The sequence below is a fragment of the Dothidotthia symphoricarpi genome (assembly GCF_010015815.1).
Source record: "Dothidotthia symphoricarpi CBS 119687 unplaced genomic scaffold P153scaffold_20, whole genome shotgun sequence".
In the NCBI taxonomy this organism is placed as follows: domain Eukaryota; kingdom Fungi; phylum Ascomycota; class Dothideomycetes; order Pleosporales; family Dothidotthiaceae; genus Dothidotthia; species Dothidotthia symphoricarpi.
Genome location: NW_022985027.1, coordinates 812,175 through 833,489, shown reverse-complemented (window position 1 = coordinate 833,489; position 21,315 = coordinate 812,175). Strand labels below are relative to the sequence as shown.

The following is a 21,315-nucleotide window of genomic DNA, read 5'->3' as shown; positions in this document are numbered from 1 at the left end:
GTGGGGTGAGAGAGTCGGCGGGCGTGGTCGCGCGGGTAAAGGCACCGTTTCTGAAGTTGATGATTCGAAAAGTTGAGGCTCGCTCGAATATAGACGCTTGTCTGGAAGTAGCTAGGCGTGTTCGCGCCCCCAGCTTTCAACTTAAACTCCCACGCGTCTTGTTTACTCCTTGTTCCTCTGTGTGCCGCCAGTATGGCGGGTGTGTCTTCCCCCAGGTCGCTGAAGGAGCTGCTGGCCGAACAGTTACCTAAGGATGTGCCCTTTACCTTCTATCACTACTCGACGCCGCCCTCGAGGTCGTCCGCCATCTTCTCCGCGCCGCCGCATGGCAAGGCTGAGCGGACATACTGCGAGTCGCACTTCCTGGCGGCGTCAATCGTGCCGAAAGATTCGACGTTGGAAGTCCCCGAGGAGCTGCTTGTCCTGGCCATTGAGGTCCTCGTCTACACCACCAGGACCCTCACCACCATCTTCGTCTCCAAGGCAGACTCGACCGGCTGCCTCTCAGAGCTGCAGCTGCCGCGCTCGCAGGCTGGGTCGCCTTTGAAGGTCATCTGCGGGACGTTCGTGTCATGGCTGGCAAGGGAGAGGCAGAGGGAAGGGAAGAAGTTGGTCGTGTCGCTGTTCGCCAGAGCCCAAGACCAATACCTCTTCCCTGCAAGCATTGAGAACAAGAACAAGCACGTGCTGGACGACCGAGGGCTGGTCAAGTGGTGGTGCAGGGTGCTCGACCCGATAATAGGGCAATACAAGGCTGAAGAAGCGCGGAGGCCTTTTCCTGAGCGTCTGGCAGAAGAGCGTGGTGGCACCTCGTCGCAGTCAGATGTCACCGCCAAAGGCTACCTCGTCATCCCAGGCTTCGAGCCGTATGATACACTGCGATACGTTCCTCCGCCATCCTCACCAAATACGCCTCGACGCTGGGCCGCTGCACATCCGCTGCTCGAGATTGCACCCTACCCGGCTGCTCCACCACGATGTCTCGTTCCGCATTTCCCTGACGATCCTAAGGCGCGGTTCCTCGACGAATTGGACGAAGAGCTTCCTGATCGTGGTACTGACGCCATAGTGGGTGAGGGAGGCACGCCATCGCGCAGTAATGGACAGTGGAAGAGCGTAAAGACGCTGGACCAGTTCTGGGAGTTCATGGCCTTCCGACAGGAGTGTTCGTCTGGGAGGATCGTCGGCTTCATCTGGGTTGTCATCACACCCCCTAAACCATCCATACCGGAAGAAGACGAAGACATGCCGTCGCAGCAATCCTTCTCTCTACCCCTGTCGCAGGACGACTCTCAAAAAAGCGTGTCTACACCGAAAAAGAAAAAGGCGAAGACAAGCAGTAGGCGTCGGAAAGGCAGACTAGAATACGGACCCATCCCCCTTGTACTCCCAAGAATCAAGACCAGCTCTTCGAACCTGTCAACTGGATCAAATGCCTCGACGACAAAACTTCCCCCCGAGACCAGCCCGTACTTCACCTGGCCCGCCGCCTCCCGAGGCACCATATGCTTCTCCACAAAAGACTACAACCGCGCCCACGAAGTGCTCATCCACCAGTCCTTCGCCACCCGCGACGCAGCAGGGCGGAGCACAAAGAAGTGGAAGGAAGAAACCGCCGTGCTGGGCGGTGTCGACGAGTGGAGCTGGACCGTTACCGGCACGAAAATACACACGGAAGTGACTGTCGCTCCTGCCACCAACGACGTCATGCCCGTCACGGTCATGGGTGTGCGCAAGAAGAGGAAACCCATGCTGGTGGCAGGGCAGCCTGAGGGGGTGCAGGTTCTTGGGGAGGGGTTGGTGAGGAAGAAGGCTAAGATTGAGGCGGGTCCTGATGCCGGAGCAAGTGCTGCGAATGGCGTGAATACTCTGGGAGCTGGGCTGGTGAGGAGGAAGGTTAAGGGGTGAGTTTGGTTGGGTTTCTGCTTTATTGATTTGGGGGTTGCTTTGGTTTGCTTGGGATTTGAATATCAGCGTGGTGCAGGTGGGAGGCTTGGATATCGTGTCCTCCTAGATATTGAGGCAGTGAGTGCTTTATACTACATTTTGCATTGCAATGAGGAGCTATCTAAACATGCTTGTATAACCTCTTTAACGAGGCGCCTGACAGGTACCTGGGTGGGGATACATGTGGAACGACCACATCCACATCCCATCACAGCGCCACGATCAGCAAAAATCCCACAACCCTCACACCCATAAAATGAAGCTTTCACCCTCCCAATCCCTGAACGCGTACCTGCCTTAGCTTGACCTGACCTGACTTGCCACGTGCCCAACATCGCCAACAATCACCTCCGCAAACCTCCGCAACCCGCGATTCGCCAAAACACCCTCACCTCCCTCCCACCCTCTGGATGACACAGCTTTCGCACACGAATGGCGCGCTCGCTCCAGCCAGCGGGGCAGACGACATCGGCCTGCTGCGCACCATCATCGCGAGCGGGTGTCTCGTGTGGTTTGTGTTCATATGGCTGGTATGCGGGATAGGTTTCACGCAGCTGTAAGACTCAACACCTGTTCTCCCCCTTCCCTCCTCCCAACCAGCATACTAACGCGCCGGCGCAGATTCAGATACTACTCCACGCGCCCCCAACCCGCAGTATGCGTCACCAAACTCCCCGCAACCGACGTCCCGCACGTCACCGTAATCCGGCCCGTCAAGGGCCTCGAACCGCGCCTCTACGAGTGTCTAGCCGCCACGCTGCGCCAGACATATCCCGCTGGCAAGATCGACACCGTGTTCTGCGTCGAGGCGCGGTCGGACCCCGCGTTCTCCATCCTCGAGCGCTTGTGCCGCGACTTTCCGCGCGCCCAGGTCCGCATCCTGGTCGAGGAGGAGGATCCGCTGTTGCTGGGGGGAGGGCGGGACGCGCTGGGGCCGAATCCTAAGATTCGCAATATGAGTCGTGCGTATCGCGAGGCGAGGGGGGATGTGGTGTGGATTCTCGACTGCAATGTTTGGGTGGGCAAGGGCGTGTGTGGGCGCATGGTCGATCTGCTGTGCGGGTTTGGAGAAGGGAAGCCCACGCGGTATAAGTTCGTGCACCAGACTCCCGTCGTGGTCGACCTGGACTCGCAGACCATGACGGTCCAGAACCGCAAGGAGCTACTAGGCGGCCGCCCAGAAACACACCCAGACGAAGCCGAACAAGCCACGCAATCCGCCGCAGCAGCATCCTCCACACCACCCAGCTCCTCCTCCGCACTAACCCGCCTCCTCCAGCGCGCCGGCGGCCGCCTAGACGAAGCCTTCCTCTCCTCCGCGCACGCAAAATTCTACCTCGCCATCAACACCGTCGCAGTCGCCCCCTGCGTAATCGGAAAAAGCACAATGTTCCGCCCCTCCCAACTAAACCACATCACGGCTTCGAATCCCCTGCGCGCACCGGGCATAGATTATTTCTCCGATAACATCTGCGAGGACCATCTCATTGGCGATGCGCTGTGGAAGGTGCCGCAGCCTTTCGAACAGAAAGGCAGTAAAGAAGAAGGGGGGGATAAGGGGGGGAAGTGGAACAAACACGCCATGCTCTTCGGCGACCTGTGTTTCCAGCCCACAAGCCACACACCCGTAGCTGCATACCTGCACCGCCGTATCCGCTGGCTGCGCGTGCGGAAATTCACTGTCACGCTTGCGACTTTCGTGGAGCCGGGGACGGAGTCGCTGGTTTGTGGCGCGTATGGCGCGTATGCACTTACCACGCTGCCTTTCTTCGCTCGTATGGGTATTCCGGGTACGTGGGCGGCTTTCCTCGCCATCTTCCTCTCGCATACGGCGCTCTGGTGTGCGTCGGATTATCTGGTTTACCTCCTCCTGCACTGCGCGAAGACGCTGGAAATCGACTCGCACACCCCCGACTTTGTACTGCCTACCTCGTCGGCTGTCACCCAACCCCTGCTCCCTAAACAGCCTCAACTAAGAGACGGCGCGCGCCGCACGTTCCCGGAGTTCCTAGCCGCGTGGCTGGGCAGGGAGGTGTCTGCGCTGCCGGTGTGGATTGTTGCGTTTTGGGGGGGGGTTACGGTTGAGTGGCGGGGAAGAAGGTTTTGGGTGGGGCTGGATATGAGGGTGCATGAGATTGTTGATGAGGGGGAGAAGAAGGGGGATGGGAAGGGTGAGGGGAAGAGGAAAGACTAGGTGCGTTTAATGTAGGAACGAGGGAAGGGGAGGCGGGGTTGTAATGGAGATGTGAAGTGAACTGGAATGGAATTGACAAACACACACACAGTCAATCAGAAATTCCAAAACAATCACGAGTCCCGAATGTGAAAGAATGGCATGATAGAATGACCTTCTACGTAAGAATAACACAACATGAAATCTGATATAATACCCCCTCGCCCTTCCTCTCAGAACCCCATCCAAGAAACCCCCCCACAGCCCCTAAACCCAAATACGAACAAACAACAATGCATACCCCACCCCCCAACGCCAAACAATGCACTTCCCATCCCATCCATCCATCCCATCCCATCACCCCACCATCACCCATCAAAATCCATTCGCACCCCCACGCTCCTCCCCCACCCGCGCACCCCCAGCCGCCTTCCAAACGCGCACTTTCGCGTCGTCACCAGCCGAGGCGAAAACACCCGGGTCCGTGGGGTGCCAGGCGATGCAGTTGACGCAGCCGGGGTGCGCGTCGAGGGCTTCGATCAGGAGGCCGTTTGAGCGCCAGATGTAGATACGTGAGTCTTTGTAATACGTTAGTAAAGATGGGATGGAAGTGTGGGTATGTGGCAAGACAGGGCAAGATGAAATATGGGACAACATACCCTCACTCCCACTAACAACAAAATTTTCATCCGCACCCCCAAACGCCGCGCGAATGACAAACTGCCGGTGCTGATGTGCTTCGAACCGCTGGATCACCTCACCCGTATCAATCTCCATGAGCTTAATCTTATCCTGATTCATGCTGACGAGCATATGTCTCGAGTCCTGGCTGATAGCTATACTAGTCAATTTAACTTCATCGAGCTGCCACTCGCACATTTTCTCATAGCTGGAGAAGTCGTAGACGATGATTGAGTTTTCGCGGTTGTCGAGGATGAGGACGAGGCGCTGGCCGTCTGGCGAGATGGCGAGGTCGTTGACGCGCAGTTTTGTGCCTTGTTCGCAGAAGTTGTGGACGAGGTGGCCGTCGAGGTCCCAGATGCCGCAGCCGAGCTTGTCGTCTTGAGAGCCGATTACGACGTGTTTGCCTGAGGGCGTCCAGGCTGCGGCTGTGGTGGGGTAGGTGAACTCGTTTATGCATTGGATGCATGCACCGGTCTGGACGTGTTAGGCGGGGGCGGTGATTTGAGGAGATTACTTACCTTGACGTCCCATATCCGGGCAGAATTCTCTGGCTGTGAACAACATGATATGATTTTTGTGTCGTCTGGACTCCAGGCGAGCTGTGTTACTCCTGACCCCTGATGGTCATCGAGATGATGCAGCACCTTGTATGTTGTCGTCTCATAGATGATGATCGTGTTGTCCTTGCTTGTCGAAGCCAGCTTTGTGCCGTCGTGCGAGTACTTCAGATACCAGACTTCATCCTTGTGGTGCTTCAGATCCAAGACTGCCTTGGTTGGAAAGTCGTCTCTGTCGCAGTTGTGATCTAGATAGAGCGAAGGCGAGGCAGCAGTGTTGTGGTACAGACAGCTTGAGATCCAGTTGTCCTTGACTTCATCCAGAAGAACTGCTAACCGATGTTCCGGGATCATGACACTGGGAGAGATGGATTCTGCACGGCATGAGTTGAAGCACTCAAGTGGAGTAAGATTCTTACTAACTTGACAGCTCCGAGAGCAAATGAGTCCGTGATTCGCCGCGAGAGCCATCCCATTGGGCCTGGTTTCTCAAATCTTCTGCAGATTGGCACATCATGAGACTTTAGATGGTTAGCTAGTCCGAGCGCATAAAAGTCACTGCCACTCACCTTGAGAGGGCATGCAATCGTCCCACGTCTCTGTGGAGCGGGGTCAGCTCCTGCCGTAATACTGCAAGCGCCTTGCCCAGTTCTCTCCGCTCGAGCAGCTCCAGGTATTTTTGTTGCTTCATCCAGAACAGCATCTCGTCCCGATTGGCGCCCTCTGCCAGTGTCAGGCCCCCGGAATGCTGTGAGTTTGGCCTTGATCTCGACTTGGCCCACGACTTGCCATATGTCATATCTAGACCAACACCTCCCCCGTTGTCGTATGCGTTTGTGCCGAACAACAGCTCTTCTGCCTCGACCCAGTCCCCGTTCAGCACCGAGCTGCGAAACGACGCCACCGTCGGCCCTTCAAGTTGGAAGCCGCTCTCCTTGCATAGAGCCCCCGCTGCTCCATGGTAGCCCAGGTCGGTAAGACTCTGTATCAAGATGCGCGTCACCTCCTCCCGGTCGTGGCCAAAGAAGGTCGTGGGTACTGGCCTGTTGCTCATCACAGCACCCCCATTCGCGTACGAGCCGTTGCTCTCGGACCTGCCATGTGAAGCGCCGTTGGTCGTCCGGGCCAGGGGAGACGTGGGCCCTGTCGACCGTGACGAGCCGTTTGCGTAGTTCTGTGAGGGCGAAGGAGAACTTTTGGAAGGGTCGGCGTCAAGGCGCATTGTCCCGTCGCGTGTGCGCCTGCGCTTCGACCTGTGACTAGCGGACCGGCCTGGGTTGCGGTGGGATTCGGGGCTCTCGCTTTCGGAGAGGCTGCGTCTGCGCTTCCCGGCTGGAGTGAGACGGGATGGGTTTGCGGGTTCGGGGGTGGTGGGGCGGGCAGAGAGTGGTGGGGAAGGAGAAGCTGGCGTGGTCGGGAGGGCTGGGGCGGCGGAGGCGACGGGGGGGAGCGGGTTTGGGGCGGTTGTGTCTGCCAGGACGAACGGCGGGGAAGGTTACCCGCAGATGGCGCGGGTATCGAGGGGTGGCAGCGCTGTGCCTGGAGATGTGTTGTTTCCTAGCTTAACTAGTGACCATGGACGAGTAAGAGGCAGTCGACCATGTCACAGGCGGAGGATGATGTGTGCGGAGTCCGAGCTTGTATGATGCTGTGCGCCGTGTAGCTCCAACAACATGTAAAGTTGCGTGTCCGCGGCCCTCAAGCTGACAGCGTGCTGTGTCGTCGTGTTCAAGCAGCGAGCTGAGTACAATGATGCCTGACACCGAGGCGTCTCTCTATATCCGCCGACTCGGCAGACCGGAGCTTCGAAAAGCCTGCCAGTGCAATATAAAAGGTAGCAACACGTCTGGAACTACCGAGAGAGAAAATAGTTGTTCAAGAAGTGTGCAGGTGCAGGTCGACCATGTCGGAGCATCTGCAGCCATCTATCGGCGTCAGGTGCCTACTGACGCCAACGCTAGACCCCCACCAATCCACGCTTCCAGCTTCCCTCACCGTCACTTCCTTGTGCAACATCAACGCGATTCCTGCTGCATGTCCTGCCAACAAACGGACCGCGATCGAGCTATGCACGTCATGGGAAACAAGGTACGCGTTCAGCACAGTCCTGGCTCGACGTTAGTAGAACTTGGCACAGATATGCAGACGTGACAGGGAGCTGCATCTACCTAGGTATTGTGTCAATAGACTTGGGTTTCTATTTGTTTAATATCCGCACGCACAGTGCCTAATCCTCTACCAAGACCTCCAGTTTGGATTGGAAGTGATCATCAGGTGTCTTTGAGTAGAGACAGAAGAAGCAAATCCATGCCAGAACGTGCTACTCGATGCTAATTCCGAATCTACCAACACGGGTAAACAATTCAGTCATATCCTATTCGTTCAGTACAAGGAATAGTCAAAGTATATGTACCCAGCCTTAACCAAGTATCCTGCCCTCGAAACCTCTCGGGAGCATTCCTCAGTAAGCACTACATCCACCAATCACACAACCTCTCCTCACGCCATTCCCCTTCTGTCACGGACCTCAGGGAGCATTTGCTCCGACAAGTTGTTTAAACGGATGACGTTCTCCAACGTTCCCCATGTTCTTCGACATCTTTTCACCCGTTCCGAGGCTGAGACCCACTCTTAACATAACCGAAATCCACAGCATCGAGCACTCAAGAAGCATGTTCGCATGGCAAAAGAGGGGTACCTGGGGTGATGAGAGGGGAACTCCAGAACAGTGATGCAGTGGTGCGAGAGCTGGGTAAGGATATATAAGCTGGGGGTATAGAATGTCTTTCTCGAACTCTTCTCCTACTTTCCTTGAAGCTGGAGTTGCAGACATGGCTCGATCAATCCCAATCTTCAGTCTGCTCCTCGTCCTTGCGACTTCTACCAAGGCTCAGAGTAATGGCACATCACTCTCCTTCGCCGTGCCAACCGGCTACACTACATCGACATACAATGCCTCAGCACAACCTACGCCTTACACCCGCACGGATTTCTCCCCAAACGCACTCGCTTCGCTCTGGGACCTTGTAGGCCCTGTGTCCACCGGGCCGGTGACAAGTACTGTCTCTCCGACCCCAGAACCCACCGCGTACCCACAACCCAATGAACAGTACTACCATGGACTTGTTGGATCCAACTACCCAGAGGCTAAAGACTTGAAATTGCCAGCAGGATTCAAGTGGGGATTCAGTTCGTCCGCGTACCAGATTGAGGGTGCGGCTGATGCTGAGGGCAAAGGGCCATCCGTGTGGGATCTGCTTGCTCATCGAGTGCCGGGCTTCGTGGCAGACGAATCGACGGGGGATGTAGTTGCCAGCCACTACTGGCTGTACAAGCAAGACTTTGCAAGGTTGAAGAGTTTGGGTGTGCCAGGTACGACTGCCTGCTTCCAAAGTAATACACATGCCGTTGCTAACTCCCAACAGCATTCAGCCCGAGTTTCTCCTGGCCCCGCTTCTTCCCCTTTGGATCTGGCCCCGTAAACGAAGACGCCGTATCCCACTACGACGACGTAATCACAGAAATGCACACCCAAGGAATCCGCCCCGCAGTAACGCTCTTCCACTGGGACACACCGCTCGCCCTCTTCAACGAATACGGCGCATGGACCGACCGCCGCATCATCGACGACTACTTCAACTACGCCAAATTCGTCATCTCGCGCTACGACGCCTACGTCGACGAGTGGTTCACCATCAACGAGCCCCAGTACTGCAACTGGCAGTACGCGTCCTACCCCGCGGGGCAATATTACGCCGCCCCCAACGGCATAACAGGAGGCACAAAGGCGCGATTCTTATGCGGCCACCACACGCTCCTCGCGCACGCCAAGGTCGCGAAATGGTACCACGAAGACTTCAAAGGCCGCGGCCGCATCACCTTCAAGAACAGCGGAAACTACTACGAGGCCAACAGCACCGCGCCCGGCGACGAGATCGCACGGCAGCGAAACTTCGATTTCAGCATCGGGTGGTTCGGCGGCCCGTGGACGACGGGGGATTACCCGCAGTCGCTCAAGGACACGCTGGGCGACCTTCTGCCCGCCTTCACACAGGCGGAAAAGGACTTGATAAAGGGCAGCTGCGACTTCTACGCCATCGACCCATACTCCTCCTTCCTCGCCTACGAAATCGACGGCGGCCTGGACGCCTGCACGTCGAACCGCAGCCACCCTGCGTTCCCAGACTGCGCAGGCTCAACCAGCGTCTCCGCATCAAACTTCCCCATCGGCCCCGCCGCCGACCCCGCAATGTCCTGGCTCTACTCCGCGCCCTCAGGAATCCGCCGCTTCCTCCAACACATCACGACCGTCCTGTTCCCCGCGATCCCGGACATCGTCGTCACGGAATTCGGCTTCTCGGAGCCGTTTGAAGGCGAGTGGACGAGTCTGTCCCCCGCGCTGTGGGATCTGCGCCGCGCGGACTACTTCCAGCAGTATCTTGACAACATTTTGTTGGCGATTCATGAGGACAAGGTCAATGTGACGGGGGCGTGGGGATGGGCGGTTTTCGATAACTTTGAGTGGAGTTTGGGGACGGCGGTTAGGTTTGGGGTGCAGTATGTTAATTATACGAGTCTGGAGAGGACGCCGAAGGCGAGCGCGTTTCAGTTTTTGAATTGGTTTAAGGAGCATGAGGGGGGGAATGCGACGATGCGGGTGTGAGGTTTTAGGGGGTAGATGGATGGACGGATGGGTTGGTTAGGGGTGCGGATGGGGAATGTACATCCGTAAGCGTCCAGCAGCATCATGGATTGAACGTGGAGGAAACGATAAAGTCGAGCTCAATTTTGGATATGTTGAGACAAAATCTGGCTTGCAGATGTAGAAGTAACAGCTACATGCATATCCCCCTATTTGTTGTGGACACCTGCCTGTCCTTGCAAACGCCCCCATCATACCCTAGTAACCGGTGCATAATAAGCGTACTCTCTCGCGATCTTGAAAGACTCCTACAAATGCGAAATGCTAAAAACGCCAACGCCCGTCGAAACCGGAAAGCTATGTTCAAGACCCGCAAACATACATGGTAAGAAGTAGCGCCATAGAAGCCGGCGAACAAATCTTGCACAATAAGAAAGATGCGGTGATATCCGTACGCTGCGATAACGTGAAGAATAGGACGATCAAGCATTGATCAAAACCCATCGCTTTTCCTTCTCCGTCGGGCCAACACGCGCAGCAACGCTACTAAGCGTGTTTGCGATGGCGTCTTTTGGCAGTTTGGGAAAAGCTTTTTTCAGGGCTTCGATCATGCCGATTTTAGTCAGGTCTTTGCCTTCGACTTCTGCCTTGAAAGCCGGGAGTTGGTCGGCTGGGATGAGGCGCTTGGCTTTTACGGCTTTTGATGTAGTGCTAGCGGGTGGGGTTTGTGGGGGGTTGAGCGTGTTGAGGAGGCCGTTCATTGTGCGTTGTGCGAGTGGGGCTCGAGGGGGGTTCATGAGGCCGTTGCTGGTGGCGTCTTTGCTTGGGGCTATGAGGGTTGTTGTGATGGCAGCGGGCTCAGGGGTCCAATACGCTGTGGAGAACGGATCGATGGAGTGAGGTTGTGGTTCTGGAAAAGCGTTAGTTGGATCCAAAAATCGAACTGATGGGATTACGTACGGAGCAAGAATCCCATCTGAAATTCTCTAAAGTCGGTGCAAATCGCTTCTGACCCGTCGTTCAACCTAGACACGCCGTGTTCATCCTCCCAGCACAGACCTGTACTGACGGGCACCAGGTCACCACTGATGTGTCGCCTTCTGGCTTGTGGGTCTTCTTCGTCGTCGAGAAAGCCGTCCATGTCATCCTCTCCTTCTTCGTCGGCATCGTCCTCGCCCTCCGAGTCAAGATCCTCGCCTTCTTCAGGTTCGTCCCATTCAGCTTCGGAATCATAGTCGTAGTTAGTGTCCTGGCGCAGCCTCGAGTGTGGGTTGCGGGCCAGTCTTGAAGCTTCCGCGTCGGTGTATGTGTGCGTGTAGGTTCCGTAATATGGCGGGCGTACGTCCTCGCCAAAATGTATATACTTCATGGGAATGGTCTTCAGCATATCGAGTGGCTGCCGTGAACTGACGTCCGGTTGGTTGGAGGACCCGTGAACGCAATCGAAGACCTCGGCGGCCGATGCACCCCTCATACCCCGACGGACATATGCGGGAAATGTAGACTTCAGTATCTTCGGGGTTATGGGCTCCATGCAAACATTCTCTTGCGCAATGAGGCTGTCGAGTCGTGTCCTAGCAGCTTCCACCTTGGCCGGATCTGTCATCAGCGCATTCCTGGGCGCAATTATGGCGTGCGCAGGCAGCGAAAATGGTAGGAAGTATCGGTCATAGTCTGACTGAGCGTTCCTAACGATCATCTTCTGCGGAGAGGGAGGCACTGAATTAGTAGTGGTTCCAGGGATGTCTGGTAATAATGATACGGGTGGTGCGGTAGGGTTCGGAATTGAATCTACCACAGCTTGTCCCCCACTAGCACTTGTAGTTTTTGGCTTCACGAAAAAAGCGTTCAACTTCATTTGTGACTAGAACTCCATTAGCGACAGGACAATATGAAGACTGATCTACGAGACTCACCCGCTCTTTCTTAGCCTTCTCTTCCTCTTTCTGCTGTTGCTCTTCCTCCTTCTGGCGCTTCTTCTCGTCTCGTTCTCGTTGGGCTTTCTGCTTCTCCTCCTCTTTCAACCGTTTCTCGTCCTCCTTCTGCGCCTTCTGCTCAGCCTTCAGCTTGTCCTCGGCTTCTTTCTGAGCCTTCTTCTCATCACGAGCTTTAGCCTTTGCTTCTTTCTCAAGACGTTGGTCTTCCTTTTCTTTCTGTGTCAATTTTCGTCGCTTGGATGATTGCTGTGTGTTCGGGGTGGGGGTAGCATTGCCAACAGCAGAAGCGCTGCTATTGTCCGGTGCTGTTGTGTGGGGTGTAACATTCTTGAACGGCGATGGCGTCTGAATATTGGATATGACAGACAACGGTGTAGAAGCCTCAGATCGTATTGACTTGGTTGGTGTTGAGACGGGTGGCTCGACCTCGTCTTCAAGCGGGCGTTTATGGGGCACGGGCACGACGGGTGTTGGGTCTTCCATTGCAGTAGGAAAGTCGACTGCAATTATGCAGATGTGTAGTGTATGGTGGGGTGGGATGGACTCGCGTGAGGTAGATGGAGGGACTGGGACGCGTGGAGTTGTGTAGTCTTATCGCTCGAGGGGGACAAGGAAGGAGGGACGCGACGCGACGGAAAGCGCGTTCTGCGCGAGTAGCAGGCAGCGATTGGGCGACTGAAGCGGCGCCAATGGAGCGTTCTCCGAGTTCCAGCCGAAATTTCCATACTAATTTCCTAGTCAAGCCTAGCGCAGCCATGGACATCAAATGGATGAACATCACTCTCGCACCTTCCCTCAATTTACCAGAACTGACACGACGTCACAAGCTGCCATCAGCGCTGCTCAATCGATATCTTGCTTACCAAACTAAACTAACTGCAGCGACCGCAGAGACAGCCCATTGGTACACGCTCATCAGCAATTGTTAACATGGACTCTGACGATCTTGACGATATACTCTTTGCGCTCCCAGCATCCCAAGAATCCCTTGATGATATATGGAGCGACATGTCTGAAGACGATATTCTTGACGCCCCGATGGAGAGCGAATTCGACACACGGGATCTATGGAGCAGTCCATTGCTAATGCCAACAGCAACTGACGAGGAGTCTTTTGAACAAGTCAATATCAAGAATGCAGAAGTTGATCATACGAAAATCAAGCAACACGTTCCTGACAATACCAAGCGACAATTGCGTGACAGGTATCTCATATATCAGTGATAGGGGCTGTGCAATACTCATATCCCCATAGGAGTTGGGTCATCGCTCGCATCGAAGCTGTTCTAGAAACTATCGTCGATGCCCTACTCGAAGAAAGCGAACCGCTAAAGATTACACTGAAATCCCGTGCAGGCCTTTCTCGAAGGCGCATCAACCCTGTCGATAGCAGCGGACGCGTTCCAGACCCAAAAGAACGAGATATCAACTTTCCTGGAAGCAGTGTACAAGAAGCCTGGAACTTCAGTTGAGTGGTTGTTGCACTGTCACAGCAACGCACACTGACTACCAATAAGCTGTACTCCTGCGCATTCTCGAACTCATTCACGGCGCGCTCATTGATGACACTATTATGACAAAGCGGTAGACTATCCACATCTCTTTACTTTGTGGATGTGATCTGACAAGATATAGCGATATTTACTATCGACACCCAGACTTGTTTGTCAAACAATCAGTTGTTGATCGCTACGTAGATGATCTAGCATGCACCTTTGGTATTACAAGGTCTGAGTTACATGTGGTACATTGCCGTCTGCCTCTTCTTCTAAACTCGAATACTGACTCCTTAGACTGCGGCTGCAAAAGGGTTGGTTGCTGGAAACTTCAGTATACTTCGGAATGATGGTCACCGAGTAAATGGAATGAACGAGAAAGAGGTTTGACTCAAGTCTGTTGGTAACTTCAAACACGATCTCACTGTTCCCTAGGGCCTGCTCGTTCCAAAAATTGGCGACGATGACACCTTGTTTCTGGGTTCAGTTCGCTGGGTTCTTGTCATCGAGAAAGAGGTACATTGAATCCCTGTTTGACGTCCAACGCTAACAATATTGTGGGCAACGTTCCGCTCTTTGCTCAGTTCCCCACACTGGGAATCGTTGGGCTCACATGGTGTAACTTTGACCGTAAGGCTCTTCCGTATCATTTTTGTCTGTAGCTCACAATGTCACAGGCAAAAGGATATCCCGACGTAGCTTCAAGAAGATTCCTTCGTCAGTTAACAAACCAAGCCCCTCACATACCGATGTATGCGTTGATGGACTTGGACCCGGATGGTATCGCCATATTATCCACGTACAAATACGGTTCGTACCGTCTGGCTCATGAAGATGTTGCATCAAAGGGTATACCCGCACTAAGCTTGCCCGACATTCGTTGGCTTGGTGTAAGGAATCACCATATTAGCCGGACTCCGACAGACGAGTGTAGCACAAGTACAAGTGCAACGTCTATACCTCAAGGCCTTATGAAGTTAACGGTACGCGACCGCGCAAAGGCAACTCGAATGCTGGAGTGGGATCTGTGTGCTGAAGACGGCCCAGAGCAAGGTTGGAGGCGAGAGCTACAAACAATGCTCACACTCAATGTCAAAGCTGAGATGCAGATACTGGACGAATTGCCTGGTGGTTTGGTGTCGTGGTTAAGCTACGAGCTCGAACAAGCGGTGGGCCAGGTGCCTGAACTACCTAGGAGCAGCTCTTCGGACGACGGGCTGTTATTCTGATGGGCCAATCGTACATACCAGAGATCATGATACCATCTCAACGCGATGTAGCCGGTATCAGATATTTACATCATAGACGAGATACGTACCAACCATTGGACACTTCTTGTATGATTTCTTCTTCACACGACTGTATGTACGGAGGTCTGTAAGAGACCCCATTTTATCAGCGACATAGACATACACACAATACAAGCCTCGCAATAAATGTACAAATTGTCCCTTTCAAGACCAGCATCATCGTCTCGAACGTCTTTGATGCAGGATGAGAAGTGAAAACACCAGAAACAAAGCGCCACTCGAGGTGAACATGTCAAGGCGTCTGGCTACTGTTGGTGTGACAACAAGGTTCATTCGCGTGCTCCTGGTTGGCGCTCCTCGCCAAGTCCGCCAGCACATCTTCGCGATCACCGCATCCTACACCAAACAACTCAGACCGCGGCGTAGAGCAGACATGCATTGACCTGCAGCTCCATAGGAACAAAGCTCACAATGTCTAGCCCTGCTGCGAATCCAAATTCGCTCAGCTATCCTCCTCAGGCGTCGGCGTCTTCACAGCCCACAGCCCCTCTTCCAGCCCACCATGGCTCCAGCACCGCGGATTCGAGTGCACTCATGCCAGCAGTGACGCCTGCAACAACCACTAGACAGTCGGTAGCCTTGGGCGCTTTATCCAACTTCTGGGGAAATTATATCACCCCCACAATCAACGGTCAGGTTATCTTGCCCGACAGTGTCGTGTCAACTATCATCGCCCACGCGCACTCGACAGATGCACAAGAACTACCGTCTGACCTCACAGCAAGTACAGGCTCATTGCACAGTACGACTACCACCTTGACGGACACACTCCCTCCGACACAGTCTGCCGCCATCCGCGCCCTCAATGCTCCCGCCTTCCATTCGTCCACAACTAGAAGCCAACCCGCAAAATCGGCATCAAGTCAAACCAGTTTAACAAGTCAGCCAGTTGTGGTACGCACCTACTCAGGGTCGCGCCATACTTCACGGGCAGGCTCTGGGTTTAATACCCCTCGATCCTTCGCCATGAATGGGCACAGGGGCGCGTCCGCCTTGTCGTCTAGTCTGGCAGGCAGAAGTGCGCAACTGCCCTCAGTGGAAGACTTCTCGTTTTCTGCAATCCTACGCGCAGTCGATCCAGAAATCAGAGATGCCATCGACGCCATCGCCGAGATCTGTGCGAGGAGTAGAATGAGTCTGGCGGATGAATACGACGCGCATCTCCCTCCGCAAGGCGAGATAACTGGCGCAGGCCCTGGATGGGTTGCAAGTACAGGAGCATTGGCCGGGCGGGGTCGTCTGTCACGCCTTAGTCAGGGGTGGACGGCGGCAGACAACACGTTGATGTCAGTCCCTGAAGCAAGCAGCTCGAGTGAGAGACTGGCGCAAGAGAACAAGACAAACACACAAGAAAGTAGCAAGAACAGGAGCCAATCTGCATATGGTAGCTTGAAGAGCGTCATCAGTGGCGGGAGCGGAAGGCGAAGAGCGATCGATAGCGATACTTTCCGAGGCCCTGAACTTGACGATTCAGAACATAGCGGGGTTCATCAACAGCAGCCACGACCTTCATGGGCAGTGCATGCTTCTGCGCCATCATCAGCCCATCCAGCGATCACTATTGTCACTTCACCGACAGCGTCAAATCAGCTTTCCTTTGACATGTCCTATGGCATGAATGAGACTATTGAAGACGGAGCAGATGCGCACCCCCGGATAGCTCTCTCACACCAAACACTTTCGTATCGACAAGGTGCTTCGCATTTCAGTCCATCTGCTTCGCGGTCACGATCAACCAACCTATCCTCCATGACTTCATGGTTACCATGGCCTCGGCTGTCTGATCTCAACTCGAGCAGTCAGCAAGAACTTGTCAGAGCAGAAGTGCGTTTGCGAGATATGCTGCAGTCTTCCCGGAATGTCGGAAAGGGCAAGGCAGTAGTACGTGCTGTGTGAATCGGCACTCTTTTCTTCAAGAATTACTGAAGGATTGAATCGAGCTTTACAGGCAGTACACAAGAGCTTGGACAGTTGTTGAAGCGTAGAGACTGCGACTTGTGGTGTTACCAAGGGGTGTTTACACGACGCAAACGAGCTATGACTTATGATCATGATATCACGATTTGAATGCAGGCGCAAGTATCCGGGGGTTAAGAAGCAGGTCGAGAATGTGCACATTACAAGCTTTTAATCGCGTCTAGCCCGCATTTTTGGTCCCAACAATACAAGAGTCACGAGACTACGAATTTCTTTGTGTTGAAATTTTTGAAAGATCCTCATCTGACGATGCTGTAGTTCTTATCAATTATCAAACTAGTCAACAAACGCAAAGTCTCAATACTGACCAGTGCATGTAGCGGTCAATGAACAGCACCGAGAGCCCCCATGATCTATGCCATGCGGTGATCGCACCAGTAGGGTTGGCCTTGAACAATCAATCGGCCCATCTCATACCAGACTATTAATGGATTCTTGGACGTGTATACCGTAGATACATAGCGTGTCTGGGGTGACAAGTGCAATCCCCTGTGGCAATACAATTCAGTTGACACCTTCACGACGTTCAAGGACTAGCTAATCGTGTTGAATTGACAGCTTTGGAGAGCACATGAACATAAAGTCTCTTAGAACAGCAAAATCAAACTCGACTTGTACTTCAAGAGGACAACAGCAGAGGTGGTGGTCGCAGAAGTCGAGACTTGATATGAGGCTTACGCAGCGTGAGGCTGGCTGGACTTCTTTAGAACTTGCCAAGGACGGAGATTTTAAGCTTCAGCTTCAAGGACTCGCCGATTCATGGAGATTCGTCGTCTCGGAATACCTTCCGCCTCGTTGGATGGTACCGGTGACGTGTACGCCACAACACCGCTCGACTTGCTCAACACTGTCTCTTTGCAGCAAGCCTCAAAGTGCCGTAGCTTGGTCGGTAGTTGGAGCTTGCCTCGCCCAACGCGACGTTTCACGCCCACACGGCCCGAAGCGTCCCACAGCGTACGCGTACGGAACGAACAGTCTCGTCGCCCTATCACTCTGGACGTGTTAGGGCGTCGTAAGCACCTGCGCTATGATTGGTGCCGCTTGTTTACTGGGCTTTGTTTTCCATGAGTCGAGTGCCGCGCAACATCATAGCGGGTGAAAACACGCGTCCAAGTAGCTTTTCCAGGATATGCGTGTTCTCAGAGGCGGAGGCTTGCGAGAAGGTTGGTAGCAAGATGATAGACGAGGGAGAAAGTATAAAAGAACGTTGTCCACCAATGCATTCATACACAGCATCAATCTTCGCATATCACGCCTTTCTTCGTTCAAAGTCTCTCACTACATTCTTCAACATGTTGACCAACCAAGCCCTCGTTACCCTCGCTTTGGCGCTGACCGCCGCCGCGCACCCGCATCATGAGCTGTCTGCTCGTGAGGTTGCCGAACACCAATCTATCTCCAAGCGATGCGCCGCCGCGGCAGGTGCTTTTACCATGCAGCGCAAGAAGCGTTCTTTGGCCAAGCGCCAGACGATTCTGCCTCGAGACACCAATGTAACGATCCATACGGAATCTCCCCACTACGATACTATCCAGAACGACACCTGTATTCTCGTTCCCGAGGTCACTGCTGGACCGTATGTCTGGCCCCGATCGGACACGCTCAGACAGGATATGAGTGAGGACCAGGCTGGTATCCCACTGTATCTTGACATTGGTGTTTTGGACATCAACTCATGCTCGCCGGCTGAGAATATCTTGCTCGATATGTGGCACTGTACGTCTTCACACATTTTCCCATTTCCACTTCGACCAGCATAACTAACTGCGAGCAGGCAACTCCACAGGTAGTTACTCTAGCTTCGATGGACGCGATCCCAATACACCTTTCGAGGTACGTAGAGTACCCCTGTTGTCTCCAACCCCGCGGGATTTTCAATGCAACAAATTCTAACAACACCAGACACTCCTCGAACAGCTCAACCTTACTACCGCTAGCGATCTCGATCTGCATACAGGAGACTCGACTTGGTCCGTTTCAATCCTTCTTATTTGTTGTGAATCTATTCTGATAGTTCTTTAGGCTCCGTGGTATGTGGCCCACCGACGGCAACGGTGTGATGGAGATGCAAACCGTCTTCCCGGGATTCTACATCGACCGCACGATTCATATCCATGTGCGCGCGCACACGAACTGGACGGTCCGGGACAACGGAACCGTGTCAGCCAGCAACATCGCGTCGACGGGACAGATCTTCTTCGACGAGGAGCTGAGCGCGCAGATCATGGCCATGGCACCCTACTCGAGCCACACTGAGATTAACCGCACGACCAACTCCATCGACTCGATTTACTCAGACGAGACGCCGACTGGGTGGAGCCCGATCATCCAGGTTGAGCCCCTCGATGGCGTGGATGTCGCTAATGGTATGATTGGGTACATCACCCTTGGTATCAATGTTACGGCCACCAGCTCCGAGTCCAGCTCAGGCGGAGGTCCGTCGGGCGGTATGCCTTCCGGTGGTATGCCGTCCGGCGCTATACCGTCGGGTGCTATGTCGTCTGCTGTGTAGGCGGCTCGAACAAATTGAACCATTGGCTGCGCGAGTGTGAAGTTTATTGACTTGTATAAGTCAGTATGATAGAGTGTTATAGCATGTTCTTTTATTTAGACCGAATATACCGTCTCTGTTTCTCATTTCTACTGTACGCAGTACTCTCACGAAGCAGCATTCCCCAGCCGTCTCTTCACAGATCTACCGAGTGATATCTAGACAACCTAGGCTCTCTGGAGTTAGACCACGTTGTTTTCAGCAAAAGAATTCAAAGACAACAACCCGGTAGGCGTTTATGAATTACACTAAAGGCGTACAAGTTGTCAAGCTGATGCAAGATTTTGCTGCACCTTGATTTCTGGTATTCCAAGCAACCAAGATACTCGTACGCAAGAAGAACAAAGACGTGTATGGACTTAACCATCCGCAAACGCTCTACCACTTAGATGACTAGGCTTTTTGGTATCGACCATTCTATGGCAGTCAAATGTGATGGCGATTGACTATCAAGCTAGCCAATATACGCAAAGTGAGATCGTCTATAGCGGCCAGTGAAACCATCAACAAATAAGCTCTTATTGTCTACTTAATCGAAACTGCTCAACTCCAATAGCTGTCCTCACTTCAATCAACATGTGGTCCGTCCCAAATCCATTGAAGAAGAAGGCTCGCTTGGTATTTCATTCTAGGGCGCGGATCGTGCAAACCCAAGGCATAGCAATTGAATTAGCCAACTTAGACTTCACGTTCAGCATCAGAGGAGTATCTTCAGAGTCAATGCTTGCCAGCTTCTTGGAAGAAAAGGCGAGACAAGTAAGTCTGAAGCGTATAGCAAGCAACAGTGCCAACGCTAACATTCTGAATAGGGTTCGGGAGATCATGCAAGACAGCTCTGGGGAAGAAGATAGCGAGGAAATCATATACAAGACGCGAGCCATCAGGAATCGCAGGGCCAAGATCGTTAGAGAGTATGACGATGATGATGACGAGGAGGACGAAAAGTAGTCTAGGGAATATCAGCCAAGGACTGCTCAGCGGGATCAGATAGGCTCTTTGTTGGTCGAAATACCCGGTACTAAGCTGCGGCGAAATCTTGGACAACTACATACAGAATTCAAACAAAGTTTGTGTCTCTCAAGCATTATCAGTATCCATCTAGCCAGCTTTACTTGTAGCATTTAGTCTTATCGTTGAGTTGCGTGAAAGATTAACGAGAACGTAGCTTAATTGGTATTTCGACTAACTGAGAGACATGCAGACAAACACTATAAGCAGACCATGTCTTCGACGTACTAATATCAATCCGCGGATAATGCAAAACTGAATGTAAACTATACAAGACTCCCTGCAGAAAATACAAGTTTACACCTAGCAGTACAATACCTTACATAGATGATCGAAGACTATGCGCAGGCAGTCCCAAAGCTCTACTGAACAGAAACGAACTTCCCTGCAATAGGTACCCTGGAAAGGTAACAGAAGCAATCATCTACACTTTCCGCTTACTTCTTGAAAGCATAGTAAACCAATAAGGCAGTCAGCCAGCCATGCATTTAGACTTTTGGGGAAATGAGTGAATGGAATGACACGCATCTGGACTGCAAAACACCTCAGCTGCCTTCCCCAGGTCTTGCAACAATGCCAGACTGCAACTTTGATACACGCGTACCCCCCTATGTAGATAGCTAGAGATACGCGGTATTCTAACTAAACTCCCGTCCTCCATTTAGTTAAAAATACCAGGAACCAAGCTGGAACAAAATCATCTTGCAACACCTTGACAACTACAAGAAAGGTTTGCGAATAATTCGTGCGCTTTATCTATCACCAGTATACGCTTAGAGTTGCTTTGCTCATAGTATTGTTTTTCTAGTTGAGTTAGGACTGGTTTCTACGATATGTATTTGGGCCGACCAAGAGTTGCTCCCTCTGTATCCATCATCAACCTATTGTACTGTATTCTTGTTCTGTACCTCTCTCCAAGAATCTCTCGACCAGGATGATTCTGCCCATCCACCCATCACACCACGCTCCAGATACAACGAGATGAGAAATACACTACGCATCCTCTCGGTCATGGGTAGAAGCAAGAAGTAAG

The 21,315-nt window shown here is 53.2% G+C and overlaps 9 protein-coding genes across 9 annotated transcripts; 6 read left to right on the top strand and 3 right to left on the bottom strand.

The window, feature by feature from the left end:
• The first annotated feature begins 183 nt into the window (after positions 1–183).
• Positions 184–2,065, top strand: P153DRAFT_370200 (uncharacterized protein). Its single transcript, XM_033668986.1, has one exon. The coding sequence runs from the start codon at positions 193–195 to the stop codon at positions 1,906–1,908; it is 1,716 nt and encodes a 571-aa protein (XP_033519940.1). The 5' UTR covers positions 184–192; the 3' UTR covers positions 1,909–2,065.
• P153DRAFT_115412 (uncharacterized protein) lies at positions 1,974–2,376 on the bottom strand. The gene has a single exon (XM_033661937.1). It carries the CDS (start codon positions 2,280–2,282, stop codon positions 2,040–2,042), a length of 243 nt encoding a protein of 80 aa, XP_033519939.1. The 5' UTR covers positions 2,283–2,376; the 3' UTR covers positions 1,974–2,039.
• P153DRAFT_348828 (glycosyltransferase family 21 protein) lies at positions 2,167–4,141 on the top strand (the record flags this gene model as incomplete). Its single annotated transcript, XM_033666220.1, has 2 exons — positions 2,167–2,503; positions 2,569–4,141. The coding sequence occupies exons 1-2, from the start codon at positions 2,358–2,360 to the stop codon at positions 4,139–4,141; spliced, it is 1,719 nt and encodes a 572-aa protein (XP_033519938.1). The 5' UTR covers positions 2,167–2,357.
• A 354-nt stretch (positions 4,142–4,495) lies between these two features.
• On the bottom strand, positions 4,496–6,583 carry P153DRAFT_299728 (WD40 repeat-like protein; the record flags this gene model as incomplete). Its single annotated transcript, XM_033664296.1, has 5 exons — positions 4,496–4,698; positions 4,780–5,278; positions 5,323–5,735; positions 5,785–5,882; positions 5,931–6,583. The coding sequence occupies 5 exons, from the start codon at positions 6,581–6,583 to the stop codon at positions 4,496–4,498; spliced, it is 1,866 nt and encodes a 621-aa protein (XP_033519937.1).
• Positions 6,584–7,700: 1,117 nt separating this feature from the next.
• P153DRAFT_348821 (glycoside hydrolase family 1 protein) lies at positions 7,701–10,232 on the top strand. The gene is made up of 2 exons (XM_033666219.1): positions 7,701–8,733; positions 8,787–10,232. Exons 1-2 carry the CDS (start codon positions 8,142–8,144, stop codon positions 10,022–10,024), a joined length of 1,830 nt encoding a protein of 609 aa, XP_033519936.1. The 5' UTR covers positions 7,701–8,141; the 3' UTR covers positions 10,025–10,232.
• Positions 10,133–12,552, bottom strand: P153DRAFT_370197 (uncharacterized protein). The gene is made up of 3 exons (XM_033668985.1): positions 11,920–12,552; positions 10,964–11,867; positions 10,133–10,913 (listed from the first exon to the last, which is right to left on the bottom strand). The coding sequence occupies exons 1-3, from the start codon at positions 12,421–12,423 to the stop codon at positions 10,486–10,488; spliced, it is 1,836 nt and encodes a 611-aa protein (XP_033519935.1). The 5' UTR covers positions 12,424–12,552; the 3' UTR covers positions 10,133–10,485.
• A 318-nt stretch (positions 12,553–12,870) lies between these two features.
• On the top strand, positions 12,871–14,665 carry P153DRAFT_389692 (DNA topoisomerase IV, alpha subunit; the record flags this gene model as incomplete). Its single annotated transcript, XM_033670859.1, has 7 exons — positions 12,871–13,145; positions 13,196–13,407; positions 13,458–13,524; positions 13,576–13,684; positions 13,734–13,820; positions 13,872–13,952; positions 14,114–14,665. 7 exons carry the CDS (start codon positions 12,871–12,873, stop codon positions 14,663–14,665), a joined length of 1,383 nt encoding a protein of 460 aa, XP_033519934.1.
• Positions 14,666–15,157: 492 nt separating this feature from the next.
• Positions 15,158–16,642, top strand: P153DRAFT_360491 (uncharacterized protein; the record flags this gene model as incomplete). The annotated part of the gene is made up of 1 exon (XM_033666920.1): positions 15,158–16,642. One exon carries the CDS (start codon positions 15,158–15,160, stop codon positions 16,640–16,642), a length of 1,485 nt encoding a protein of 494 aa, XP_033519933.1.
• Positions 16,643–17,660: 1,018 nt separating this feature from the next.
• Positions 17,661–19,528, top strand: P153DRAFT_370195 (protocatechuate 3). Its single transcript, XM_033668984.1, has 4 exons — positions 17,661–18,439; positions 18,498–18,556; positions 18,626–18,693; positions 18,746–19,528. Exons 1-4 carry the CDS (start codon positions 18,016–18,018, stop codon positions 19,233–19,235), a joined length of 1,041 nt encoding a protein of 346 aa, XP_033519932.1. The 5' UTR covers positions 17,661–18,015; the 3' UTR covers positions 19,236–19,528.
• Positions 19,529–21,315: the final 1,787 nt, after the last annotated feature.